Raw genomic sequence first — 13,798 nt, 5'->3', positions numbered from 1 at the left:
TGCCCTCCCAGCCCAAAGAGCCCTCCAAGGACTGTCCCCTTTTGGGGACAATGGGTTAGGGGATGGATGGAGATGCCTTCTGAGCTAAGATCCTGTCTCTAGAATTCTCCAGGGCTTTGATAACAGGCTCTGGGGACCGAGCAACCAACCATCTACCTATGTGTCACTGATGCCTCTTGACAGACAACTTGAGTGAAGAAACAGGTGTCTTTGTGTGTGTGGTGATGTTGGGGTGCACACGGGGGGGGGGGCTAGAAAAAGACACCACATGTCCTTTATCGATTGCCAGCCTACTGCCTTGAGAGAAGGTGGCTCACTCATTCCAAAGCTTGTCATCCCTACAAGCTCCCAGCATCCACCTGTCTCTGCCCCCCAGCTCCGGGGTTACAGTCACACACAGCCATGCCCAATTTTCACATGGGTACTTAGAATCTGAACTCAGGCTTTCATGTCTTCATGGGAAACACTCCTGCCCACAGAGCCATCATCTCCCCTGCCCAGGAAAAAAAAGGACCTTTATCAAACAGGAAACCTGTTTGGCTAAGGTCTCCTGGTGAGGTATTGGTACCAGGACTTGCTGGCCTCCTGTGCAGAACCATCATCCCCAGTGTGCTCACTGGCACCCGTTAGAATCTGGGAGACGAAGGCCGTCTGCGTCTTTTTTGCGGATTCGTGTGTGGCATATGTGTGATGCGTGTGCACATGTGCACGTGGGGATCAGAGCTCAACCTCAGGTACGTGTTCCTCAATCATTCTCCACCTTAATAAGCGTGTGGGTACACGCAGACACCGGACATGGGTGTCTTCCTCTCTGTCTGTCTGTCTGTCTGCCTGAGATGAGATCTCAATGAACCCACCCAACACTGGTTTCCAGTTAGGCTGGCTAGCCAGTGAGTGCTCAGGATCTGCTTGCCTCTGCTCCCCAGTGCTCACACACATCTCCCAGGCCTCTTCCGCCCTCCATCTTGTATGGCCAATTTCCCTGTAATCTAACCACATTCCTGTTCCTACCTCAACCCTCCCCCCCCCCCGCCCCCACAAAGAGAAAGAATGAAAGGAAGGAAAGAACAAAGGTGCCATTCAGAGACTTCCGGAAGGGAAGGTGACTGGGGACACTCCTGGCTAGTACTGAGGAGCAGACAAAGACTGCAGAGTCTCCCAGAAGAAGACCAGACAGGGATGCTTGCTATTCATATGCAAATGAGGCCTGAGGCCTGGCTAATATTTTGATTCTCTTGAGAAGCGTGTCATCTTCCACCAATAAAACTGGAGAGAGGTGTGGCTGAGGAGGAGGGAGCGCTTTCACCATAAGGACCTGTGGGAAGTGGGTGACCTGAGGGAGGGTCCATGAGATATGCCCCCTTGTTTGTTTGTTTGCTTGCTTGCTTTTTTGGCTTTTGGAGACAGGGTTTCTCTGTGTAGCCTTGGCTGTCCTAGACTCGCTTTGTAGACCAGGCTGGGCTTGAACTCACAGCGATCTGCCTGCCTCTACCTCCCGAGTGCTGGGATTAAAGGCGTGCGCCATCACGCCCGGCTGAAGAATGATCACCCACCTACTCATCCCACTGCTGGTCAAAGTGTCCCTTCTGCTCATTACTCCACTCTCACCTTTTAATGTTTTTCTTATACATTAAAAAAAATTTTATTTTCTATGTCTGTGCAGATGTGTGTGCATGTCAGAGGACAATTTCCATGAGGGTCTTGGGGATTGAATTTAGGTCATCAGGGTTGGTGGCAAGCGCTTTTACCCACTGAGTCCCTTTTTTAATGTGTTTTTTGTTTGGTTTTGAGACAGGGTCTCAAGTATTTCAGATTGGCCTCAAATTTGCTGAGAATGGTTTTTTGTCTCAAATATTTATTTATTTATTTTTAAGCAGGGTCTCTCTTTAAACTATAAACCTGTGGGTCTCCACCGTTTGGGATCCTAAGACCAGTGGAAAACATAGATATTTACATTATGATTCATAACAGTAGCAAAATTACAGTTATAGAGCAGCAATGAAATGATTTTATGGGCGGGGTCACCACAACGTGAGAACCCGTATTAAAGGGTCCCAGCGATAGGAAGGTTGAGAACCGCAGCTTTATAGCTTTGCCTGGCCCGGAACTGGCTATGTAGAATTTGCTGACCACAGAGAGCCCCTAGTGCTGGGATTGAAGGTGTGTGCCACCATGACTGGGGTGTCTGTGTGTGTGTGTGTGTGTGTGTGTGTGTGTGTGTGTTTTGAAATAGTGTCTTATTCTGCAGTCTTGGCTGGATGGAGACCCACCATATAGCCCAGGCTGGCTTTGAACTTCCAATCCCTCCGCCTCTGTCTGCCTAGCACTTGGTAACAGGTGTGCACCACCCCAGGCTTTGCTCTTTGGCTTTGTGCCCCCTCTGCCCCACCTTCCCTCCTGGCATTCACTCCCTCCCCAACTTCCAATTTCCCAGTCAGTGCCTCAGTTTTCCTGTTGATTATTGAATCTCTTTTTCTACTACCCCCCCCCACCCCCACTCCGCAGTTCCCCCCATCTCTCCTCCTGCCCCATTTTTATCGTGGGAAAATCCTAGGAAGGTGAATTGACAAGCACGTGACAGTCCCCCTCCCCCATCTAGTGACCTTTCACACCTAGGTTTATGGGGCAGGAGAGTTTGGGGGCTGCTGAATCTGGCCCCCGGCTCCCCTCGTTCACCGGTGTCAGCTCCCCACCTGCTGGCAGGGACCCCACTCTACGGCGCTGTCGCCCCGAACCGGGCTGGGGGCGGGGCTGGGGGCGGAGCCCGCGACAAAGGCTGGGCGCGGGGCGGGGGTGGGGTGGAATCCCGGCCGCGGGCGAGGCGGGGAGGAGGCGCTCGGGTCGCCCGGGCGGGCGGGCGGGGTCGCGCCTGGCGGCGGGTCCCCATTACCCAGGCGCCTGTCGGGCGGGGGGCGCGTCATGTGGCCGCTCACGGTCCCGCGGTTGTCGCTGCTGCTGTGGCTGCTCTGCCCAGGCCTCGCCGGACAGGTAGGGGCCCCGCGGGCAGGTGCGGACGCTGGGGAGCGCTGGAGGCGACCTGAGCTGGAGGGGTCCCGCGAACAAGAGCTTTGGGGTCCCACCAGCCTCCCCTTCAAACAACTGCAGGATGGCGAGGGGCGTATGGGGAAGGTCGCACGCAGCAAAGGAGGGGCTGGAACATCCACCCTCCTTTGGGGAAACCCTGGGGACACCCAATGCAACCTCAATTTGGGGAGATTGAGGAGATCCTCGTTTTGGGGTTCCAACCCCCTCGATGATCCACAGCTCACACCCCACCCTCTAGGTGTGAGATTGGGGAGGGAAACTTCAGGGGGGCGTTGGGGTGTCGCCTGTCACTTGCCCATCTTGGCTAGGATGCTTAGCTTCTAAAGCTCCCCCATCCATTGCCTGCACCCCTATAGTGGGGAAGGGGGCGGGACTCACGTGTAAATGACTGACAGGGATGTGCACCAGGTGCGTGCAGCTGCCGGGTGCCAGGGAAACGTGTGTCTTTGTGTTGTGGCTGGGTGTGACCCAGGGGAGTTGGTGTGTGTGTCTTCAAATGTGAGTGAATTGGGGTGTGTGACTGGAGGAGGGTGCTTGTACGTGTGTGTTGGAGGGTGTGTGAGTGACAGTGGGGGCGGGGTGACCGAGGGCCGGTGTGATGATAGATGAGAGTTGTGGGTCTGTCTGTGACTGGCTGTGTAACCCGGCATGAGGACTTGTGAATCTCTCTGGTGTGTTCAGCGGCTCCAGCTGTATGTCAATAATGGGGTGTGACAGTTGTCCTCATGGCTGTGCCCAGATGCCTGGGTTCTCCAAAACTCGAGTGACAGTCAGGTGTGTGGCCATGTGAGGGCACTCTGTGCCTTTGGTTGAATACATCAGTCTAAAACGGGATGTTCAGGGTGACAGGCTGTGTATGCAAACGTGACATCCAGGCCCTGTGTGTATTGCCTCTTTGCACACCCGTTCCTGGTCTGGCAGATGCAGTGGCTCCCTGTGGTACCCCGTCTTTTGGTCAAGCTTAGAGAGCTTTGCAAAACGTGGAAGGTCCAAGCTTTCTTCTAGTATTGAGAAATCTGATTCCTCCTCCATTTTAGGGATGGGAATACCCCGGAGATCTCATGTGTGAGCGAGTCAGGAAGCTGGTATCAATAAAACAGTATCATAATAGCAAACATTGTAGAAAGGCTGATGGTCAAGCTTGTACCACAAACACAGCAGGAGCTAAGGTGCTGAATCCTCTGGGTGCCCTACAGGAGCGTGACAAGGTGAAGAGATGGGGAAACTGAGGCACAGAAAAGTTAGGTCAGTCGCTTAAGCCCAGACAGCGCAGGAGCAGCACAGACAGGGTAGAACGGAGGCTGTCTCTCCTGAACGTCGTCACACTCAGCATTTGGTAAATAATCCACTCTACACTGCCTGGGTAGACATGACTAGGCGGGGTTTCCAGGTAGGAACTCACAATATCAAGGTCTGACCACCTTTCCTCTTCTGGCTAAGAGGGAATCAGGAGTAGTTACATGTGACTGCCTGCGCTGACAGAGACAGAGATTAGGATCCGTGTAGGATTTCTACAAGGAGAGGTTGTGAGGTCACCTGCTCTCAGCCCAATCTCAGCTGAAGCACACAGGGACAGGGGGCAGGTGCAGCTGATTGGGCCAAGTGTGCACTCAAAATGATAGCTCAAAAGAAACTAGACACAGCACGTGTAAAAGAGGAAAAAACAAAAACAAAAAACCCCAACAACAACAACAAAACACACACACACACACACACACACACACACACACACACACACACACACACGTGAAATATGGCTGGAAAAGATGAACCAGGAGGGGAAGCAACTTTAGTTTCTGAGGGTAATTGAGTCACCCCCTAGATTTCCAACCCCCTGGCCAGTTTGATGAAAGACCCTGTGGGTTAGAGGGTGGGACTTGGGGCGGGGCTGATTGCGGATGGGGTTAATCAGAGAGCAAGGGAGGGGGCGCCGGTTGGAGCACGCGGGGTGGGGGTGGGGCAGGTGGGCGGGGTGTTGAAATAGGGGTCTCTTGGGGCATCAGTCACTGGCTGCACTGCTCCAGGTGGCCACTGGGGGAGCCACGTAATGGCTAAAAAATACCCAGTGGTTACCATGGCTTGTCTCCACAAGGGGAAGAAGAGAAAAAGGGATGGGGTTCCGAGGGAGGTGGCCCTGCCTATCCTCAGGCCCAGCCGAGCCCTTTCTGAGCAATCAGTTCCTCAGCCATATAGTCACCAGATTTGATGAAGCAGGGAGGCCCAGCCCTCCTGGAGCTGACCTTCAGCGCAGCAGACAGATGAAACCACAAAAATGTGTAAAACAGCTCCAAGAGCTGCATCCGTATATAATCCTATGCAAATAGGGGGAAAAAAATCACAAGTAGGAAGCTAGGCATGGTGGTCCACATCTGTAACCCTGTGTGTGTGTCTGTGTGTATGGTGTGTGTGTGTGTGTGTGTGTGTGTGTGTGTGTGTCTGTATGTGTATGTGCATGTGCACGTGTGTGTGTGTGTGTGTGTGTGTGTGTGTGTGAGAGAGAGAGAGAGAGAGAGAGAGAGAGAGAGAGAGAGAGACTAGGAATTCAAGGTCATTCTCCCTCACATCCAGAGTTCAAGGCCAGCCTGCGCACCCCCTAAAGGAGATTAAAGAGTGGATGGAGATGGGGGTGGCGATCTTGGAGCAATGGCTCAGAGGTCAGAGGTCAAGAGCGCTTGGTGTTTGTTCTAGTTCGCTTTCTGTGTTGTGGTACAGCACTCTGACAAATGCCGGTTACCTGGCTTACACTTCAGGTGGTAGGCTATCACTGCGGGGGGGGGGGGGGGGGGGGAGGGCGCAGGCCAGCACTCAAGCCGGGACCGTGGTTCACTGCTCTTTGCTCAACCAGCTTATACAGCCCGGCCCACCTGCCTACAGATGGTGCTGCCCACCCTGGGCTAGTCTTTCCTATGTCAGTAAAGACCGTACCTCACAGGCCTGGCCACAGGATCAGCTCACAACCACCAGTAAATCCAGCTCCAGGGGACCCAACCCACTCTTCTGGCCTCCAGGAACAGGCACACACACATAAACTGAAAAATAAAAAGTCACTCTTCTGTTGCCGTCATCATCACTGTTCTATTCGAGACAGGGTCTCTCTGTGTAGCCCTGGCTGTCCTGGAACACCTCCGTAGACCAGGCTGGCCTCGAACTCACAGAGATCCGCCTGCCTCTGCCTCCCGAGAATGGTGTGGGCCACCACCGCTGGGCTCGTAAAAGTAAAGCCTTAAAGGAATGAGAGGTGGGTGCTGGGCATCCGAAGTCTGGTTCACGAGCTGGTGTCACAAACATTTTGCTCACCGAGCCAGCTCTCCCGCCCAAGTGCTTGACTTTAGAGCTGCCGAGACCCTGACAGCCCAAGCCTGCCATCTCCTCTTGGAGACTCGTCCTCTTCTTGACACCCAGAAGTCCTCCCTGAAGTCTAGCTTTGCATTACTTTAAAATATTTTAGTTTTTTTTTTTTGTTTTTTTTTTTTACTCAGGACCTTTGGAAGAGCAGCCAGTGCTCTTAACCCCTGAGGCAATTTATTTTATTTATTTTTATTTATTTTGGTTTTTTTTTTTTCAAGATAGGGCTTCTCTGTGTAACAGTTCTGGCTGTCCTGGAACTCGCTCTGTAGTCCAGGCTGGCCTCCAAATCACGGAGATCCACCTGCCTCTGCCTCCCAAGTGCTGGGATTAAAGGCGTGCGCCGCCGCCACCGCCTGGCAATATTTTAGGTTTTGTTGAGACAAAGTTATTTGTAGACCAGGATGGAGCTCACCATGTAGCCACGGAGAGCCTTGTATACCTGATCCTCTTCCTCTACCTCTCAAGCGGTAGGGCGACACCTTAGCTTCATCTTCGTGTTATCTGGGCTTGGGGCCAGTGCTTTTCCGGGGTCCTCATGGGAGGAGGAATGACTAGTTCAGTTTACTCATATGCCCCAGGGCCTTTGCACGCTCCCTTCCCTCCTGTGTACCTGGGTGCTGCTCCTCTAGGGACAGTTACTTCAGTGCCTCCTCCTCTTTTGGCTTAAATCACTCTCTCTAAGAAGCCTGTTGTGACCAGCCATCTAAAATCATTTATTGGAGACTGTTACAATGTGAAGCAAGAGATGCTCGGACACACCTGAGCACTGCGGCCCCTGAGGGCATTACGGGGTAACTGGCAGCAGAGACGCACACAGAGAGTGGAAACAGTGTGTGAAGGGATGGTTTCCTCATGCTGCTAAGAAGAGGGGAAAACTGAAAACGTAAGAATTGAGGTGATTGAGGCCTGGAGGTGTGTGGACAGGATGCTTGCCTGTTGTGTAGGAAGCTCTGAGCTCCAGTCCTCCGCACACACAAAACCGAGCGTGCTGTCAAATGCCAAAATTCTAGCACTTGGGAGGTGAAGGGAATTCAAGGTCTTCCTCCACTACAGAAATTCTCAACCTGTGGGTTGTGACGCGTTGGGGGCTGAATGTCAGACATCCTGAACACCAGATGTTTGCATTATGACCCATAACAGCAAATTACAGTTATGAAATAGCAACAAAATAGTTTTATGGTTGGGGACTGCCACAAATGAGGAACTGTATTAAAAGGTCGCAGCAGGGGGCTGGAGAGATGGCTCAGTGGATAAGAGCACACTGTCTGCTCTTCCAGAGGTCCTGAGTTCAATGCCCAGCAACCTCATGGTGGCTCACAACCATCTATACTGGGATCTGATGCCCTCTTCTGGCCTGCAGGTGTCCATGCAGGTGGAGCACTCATACATAAAATAAATAAATAAAATATTTTTTAAAAGAAAAAAAAAAAAGGCCAGGTGGTGGTGGTGCACATGCCTTTAATCCCAGCACTCGGGAGGCAGAAGCAGGCAGATCTCTGTGAGTTCGAGGCCAGCCTGGTCTACAGAGAGTGTTCTAGGACAGCCAGAGCTGTTACACAGAGAAATCCTGTCTTGAAAAACAAAAAAACAAAAAACAAAAAACAAAAAAAGAAAAAAGGTCACAGCACTAGTGAGCTTGAGAACCTCTGCTCTATTACATAACATAGAGTGTTTGAGACCAGCTTTGGCTACATGAGACACCCCACCCCCACCCCGAACACCTCCCTTCCCAGCTCTAAAAACCGAACAAATCAGGCTGGGGTATAGCTCCACTTCCTCCCGTTACAAAATGGGACCTTATCACAAAACAAAATAAAATGTATGATCTACATAGTTCTGGGATTTCCCATAGAATCTTTTCTGGTTGCTGTTAACTTCAGAACACAAACCCCCAGAGAAGTGGGAACCCCAGTACCAAGGGAGGGGCCTGAGATCATAGGTGTCAAGCTGAAGCTGAAATTTCATGGAGGGACGCGCTGAACTTGCTTGTCTTTTCCAAGGTGTTAACATCCCAGCTTGACTGGGGGCAGGGAAATCTGGATAAACTGCAGGAAGAGCCTCCTGGGGCTGCGCCCGGGGCCCAAAACTGAGGAACTGGGGCGACACCTAGTGGTGGAGTGAGGTTTGTGCAGGACATGAAAGGTGTGTGTGTGTGTTCACCCATGCTTGTGTTTATGCATGTATGTGTGAGTGTGTGTAAGCACGTGCGCATGTGTACATATAAAAACCAGACGTACCTCAACTGGGGCTCCTCGAAAGCACTTCACTTATTTTTTGTTTGTTTGGTTGGTTGGTTGGTTTTGATTTCTCTGTGTAGCCTTGGCTGTCCTGGAACTCTCTCTATAGACCAGGCTGGCCTCGAACTCACAGAGATCTGCCTGTTTCTGCCTCCAGAGTGCTGGGAATAAAGGCATGAGCCACCACTGCCTGGCTTTTTTATTTGTTTACATCACGTTTATTTATTTGGGAAGGGGAGAGTTCTTGGTCTGGTGCTCACGTGGAAGTCAGAGGACAACTTTGGGGATTCCTTTGGGTTCCAGGGTGGAACTCAGGTCTTCAGGTCTGGAGACAGGCCACTTTAGTCTCGAACCTTCTCGCCCGTTGCACTTTGTGTTTTTGAGAGAGGATCTCTCACTGTCCTGGAGCTTATCAAATACTGGCTGGGTACTGTCACCCCAGGAGTGACAGACTGTGCTCCCACATTCAGAGAGCTAAGAATCCACACTAACCCCCAGGACGGCAGCAGTCCTGTTACACTTGGTACATTCGTGCCTCAGGCCAATCTAAGAGGAAGCAGGAACCGTCAGAGTGGTCCTAAGGTGTGTTTGGAAAGCCTATTCGCCTCAGTGCCAGGAAACCCAGGACTCTCCTGGTGCCTGCTCCTTCTCCGACCCCAACTCCCATGTGCAAGTGTGTATATGTTAGCATGTGTGTGGGTGCATGTGCTTGTGAAGGCCAGAGGTTGGCATCTGTGGTCTTCCTGGGTTGCTTTCTACTTTTTGTTGTGGCGCTATCTCTCCATGAACCTGGAGCTGCTGATTTGGTGAGTCTAGCAAGTCAGCTGTCCCTGGAGATCCAGTTTCCTCCTTGTGAGGGCCGAGACTCCAAGCAGACCGTGTCCACGTGACATTTACGTGGGCGCTGGGAACCTGAAGTCACGTCTCCACCCACTGAGCCGTTCCCCCAGCTCCTACTTTCTCTCCTTAAAAATTACATTTATTTATTTATTGTGTGGGCATGTGTGTGTGGTTCTGGAGGTCAGAGGACAGCTTGCATGAGTCAGTTCTCTCCTACCATAAGGGTCCCAGAGCTAGAACTCGGGTCATCAGCCTTGGCAGCAGTTGCCTTTGCCATCTTGCCAGCTCCTTTTCACAGAGTTCTAATGATCTGTACTACTGGGTACCAAGCCCTCCTTTCCAGACAGAACTATAAAAATGTTACTGCACAAAATAAAGAAATCCAAAATTAAATCCAGTTAGGGTCATGGATACACAACTCTTCATCAGTGAAGTTATCTTCAGGAAAAACACAGTAGGGCCTGAGAGGTGGCTCAGAGGTCAAGACCACTGACTGTTCTTCCAGAGGACCTGGGTTCAATCCCCAGCACTGACATGGCAGCTCACAACTGTCTAACTCCAAGGCATCCGACATTCTCACACAGACGTACGTGCAGGTAAAACACCAATTCAGATGAAATATGAATAAATAACTTTTTAAAAAATTTATAAAAGAAAGAAAAACACAGCAAACACACCACGAGATGGATACTTTCTTTTACTTGTTTTTCTGGTAGCTTCAGAGTGAGGCACCGGAGACACAGAAAGATGAGATACAGCTTGCTGTGGAGTGTCTGACAGTTCACAAGTCCAAGAGACAGATGCAAGCTGGTCATGGTGGTGCATGCCTGCCATCTTAGCCCTCTGAAGGCTGAGGCACAAAAACTGAATGTTGAAGGCTGGCATGGCAACTTAGCAAGCCTTTGTTTCAAAATAAACTAAAAAGAGGCTAGGGGCATGGCTCATCTGTAGAGTCTCTGCCTAGAATCCCAAGGGAGGGCCTGGGGATATGGCTCAGTGCAACACAAGCGCTGTATATAGATGATCATTTCCCAACCCGACATGAGCTGGAAATGCATGGTTTCTGAGGATGGGAACTCGGGATGGGTAGGGATGGTACCCATGAGATGTGGATGGGAACTCGAGTCAGGTAGGGATGGTACCCATGAGATATGGATGGGAACTCAGGTCGGGTAGGGATGGTACCCATGAGATGTGGATGGGAACTCGGGTCAGGTAGGGATGGTACCCATGAGATATGGATGGGAACTCGGGTCAGGTAGGGATGGTACCCATGAGATGTGGATGGGAACTCAGGATGGGTAGGGATGGTACCCATGAGGTGTGGATGGGAACTCGGGATGGGTAGAGATGGTACCCATGAGATGTGGATGGGAACTCGGGATGGGTAGGGATGGTACCCATGAGATGTGGATGGGAACTCGGGATGGGTAGGGATGGTACCCATGAGATATGGATGGGAACTCAGGTCAGGTAGGGATGGTACCCATGAGATGTGGATGGGAACTCGGGTCAGGTAGGGATGGTACCCATGAGATGTGGATGGGAACTCGGGATGGGTAGGGATGGTACCCATGAGATATGGATGGGAACTCAGGTCAGGTAGGGATGGTACCCATGAGATGTGGATGGGAACTCAGGTCGGGTAGGGATGGTACCAATGAGATATGGATGGGAACTCGGGATGGGTAGGGATGGTACCCATGAGATGTGGATGGGAACTCAGGTCGGGTAGGGATGGTACCCATGAGATATGGATGGGAACTCGGGTCAGGTAGGGATGGTACCCATGAGATGTGGATGGGAACTCAGGATGGGTAGGGATGGTACCCATGAGATGTGGATGGGAACTCGGGATGGGTAGAGATGGTACCCATGAGATGTGGATGGGAACTCGGGATGGGTAGGGATGGTACCCATGAGATGTGGACGGGAACTTAGGTCAGGATGGGTAGGGATGGTGCCCGTGAGATGTGGATGGGAACTCAGGATGGGTAGGGATGGTACCCATGAGATGTGGATGGGAACACAGGATGGGTAGGGATGGTGCCCATGAGATGTGGACGGGAACTTAGGTCAGGATGGGTAGGGATGGTACCCATGAGATGTGGATGGGAACACAGGATGGGTAGGGATGGTGCCCATGAGATGTGGACGGGAACTTAGGTCAGGATGGGTAGGGATGGTGCCCATGAGATGTGGATGGGAACACAGGATGGGTAGGGATGGTGCCCATGAGATGTGGACGGGAACTTAGGTCAGGATGGGTAGGGATGGTGCCCGTGAGACATGAGGTTAGAGGGAAATGTGAAAGGGTGGTTGTAATCTGGCTAGAAAGACCTTGACTTCTAAGTTAAGGATTTCAGAAGTTGTTGAGTTGTCAGAAAGCAGCACAGGGCTAGAGAGATAACTCAGTGGTTAAGAGCAGTGGCTGCTCTTCCGTAGAACTCAGCTTTGGTTCCTGGCACTCACATGGCAGCTAAAAACTACCTGTAACTACAGTTCCAGAGACACAGATGCCATTTTCTGACATACCCCCCAGGCACCACGCAAAACACCCATGGGCATGAAGCGCGCGCACACACACACACACACACACACACACACACACACACACACACACACACACTGCTAAATGATCAATGCAATGAAGGATCATAAGAAGACCCTGTCTCTCAAAATCCAAAACAAACAAAGCTCAGCATTAGTTTTGGAGATGGCTTAATTGGTACAGTGCTCAGGAGCCACAGAAGCTGGGTGTGATGGAGCACTCCTGTGATGCCAGCACTGGGTGTGATGGAGCACTCCTGTGATGCCAGCACTGGGTGTGATGGAGCACTCCTGTGATGCCAGCACTGGGTGTGATGGAGCACTCCTGTGATGCCAGCACTGGGTGTGATGGAGAGCACTCCTGTGATGCCAGCACTGGGAGGTGGAGGCAGGAGGATCAGGAGTTCAAAGCCGGATTTGGCTATATAGCAACTTTGAGGCTATCCTGGGGTATGTGAGATGATGTTTTAGAAAAGCAACCAAAGTGTCAGGAGGCTAGCATCAAAATTTGGTTCTAAGTACACCAAAAGTTCATTATTTCTGGTATGAAATCAGAAAAACCAGCATGACCTGGTTTAACCCCAGTTGGGAACTTGCACATCATCTTACTCAATATTGTGACCACAGAGGCCTCTGCAAGTCACAGCATAAACACAGAGATAAAAATTCGCGTGGAGTAGATGCGTTTGTCCATGAAGAGTCTGAGAATCATGCGGCTGAGAGATGGCTCAGGAGAATTTTTGTCCCTCTTTCAGGGGATCCAAGTTTGGTCCTTGGCACCCACATGGGGCAGCTGACAACTACCAAAATTATAGCCCCAGGGCATCTAATACCTGGGGCGTCTGACTTCTGTGGGCATTACACTCACATGTGCACATACTCATATGCAGATATACACACGAACATAAATAGAAATAAATAAAAGAGCCAGGCATGGTGGCTCACACCTTTAATCTCAGCATTCCAGAGATAGAGGCAAGCAGATCTCTGAGAGTTCAAGACCAGCCTGGTCTACAAAGCAAGTTCCAGGACAGCCAGGGCTGTTGCACAGAGAAAACCTGTCTCAAAACAAACAAACAATAAATAAATGAATAAAAGAATCTGTGAATTATGAAGATCTACTATATATGACCAGAAGTGGGGTTGCTAGGTTATGTGGGAAATAAATACAGTTTCTGGTAGATATGAAAATAAACCATTATACTGGGCTGTTTCACGTCTTTTGGATTCCTAGTGTGGTCTTGTTTTTCCTTCTGAGATATTCTGATGGCCATAAGATTGGTTCCTTCCCCTTGAGGGGCTAATGGACACTCTAATGACTCATAATGTTAAGTACCTGTTATTGGCATGTAGATATCTCACACAGATTAAATGCCTGTTGTTGTTGTTGTTGTTGTTGTTGTTGTGTGTACATGTGTAAAGGCTGTTTAAAGGCATACACCTGTGCATGGAGGTGCACATGTGTGTGTGTGTGTGTGTGTGTGTGTGTGTGTGTGTGTGTGCACTTGTACATGTGTGTGTGTGCATTCAGAGGCCAGAGGTTGGATGTCCTCCTGGATTGTTCTCCACCCTATACGTTGAGGGAGGACCTTTGATGGAACCCAGAGTTCACTGGCTGGAGCTAGCTGGGTATCCCCAGGCCTCCTCCTGAGCACTGAAGCAGGCTAACCAACACGCCCACTGGCACCGAGTGGGTTGTGAGTCCAAACTCCCATCCTCGCACCTGTGTTTTACTCCTTGAGCGTCTCCCCAGCCACTCCTCCCGACTCCAGGAGACG

At 51.0% G+C, this 13,798-nt stretch overlaps 1 protein-coding gene across 1 annotated transcript in view; it reads left to right on the top strand.

The window, feature by feature from the left end:
* The first annotated feature begins 2,847 nt into the window (after positions 1 to 2,847).
* OLFM2 (olfactomedin 2) overlaps positions 2,848 to 13,798 on the top strand; it is an 84,224-nt gene continuing 73,273 nt past the window's right edge. The window contains exon 1 of the mRNA XM_084783220.1: positions 2,848 to 2,988. Within this exon, the coding sequence (XP_084639346.1) occupies positions 2,920 to 2,988 (69 nt within the window). The 5' untranslated portion in view covers positions 2,848 to 2,919. The remainder of the gene's footprint in view (positions 2,989 to 13,798) is intronic.

This window comes from Acomys minous (genome assembly GCF_964271855.1).
Source record: "Acomys minous genome assembly, chromosome: 5".
NCBI lineage: Eukaryota > Metazoa > Chordata > Mammalia > Rodentia > Muridae > Acomys > Acomys minous.
The sequence above is the reverse complement of the archived record's forward strand: the minus strand, read 5'-3'. Positions and strand labels throughout refer to the sequence as shown.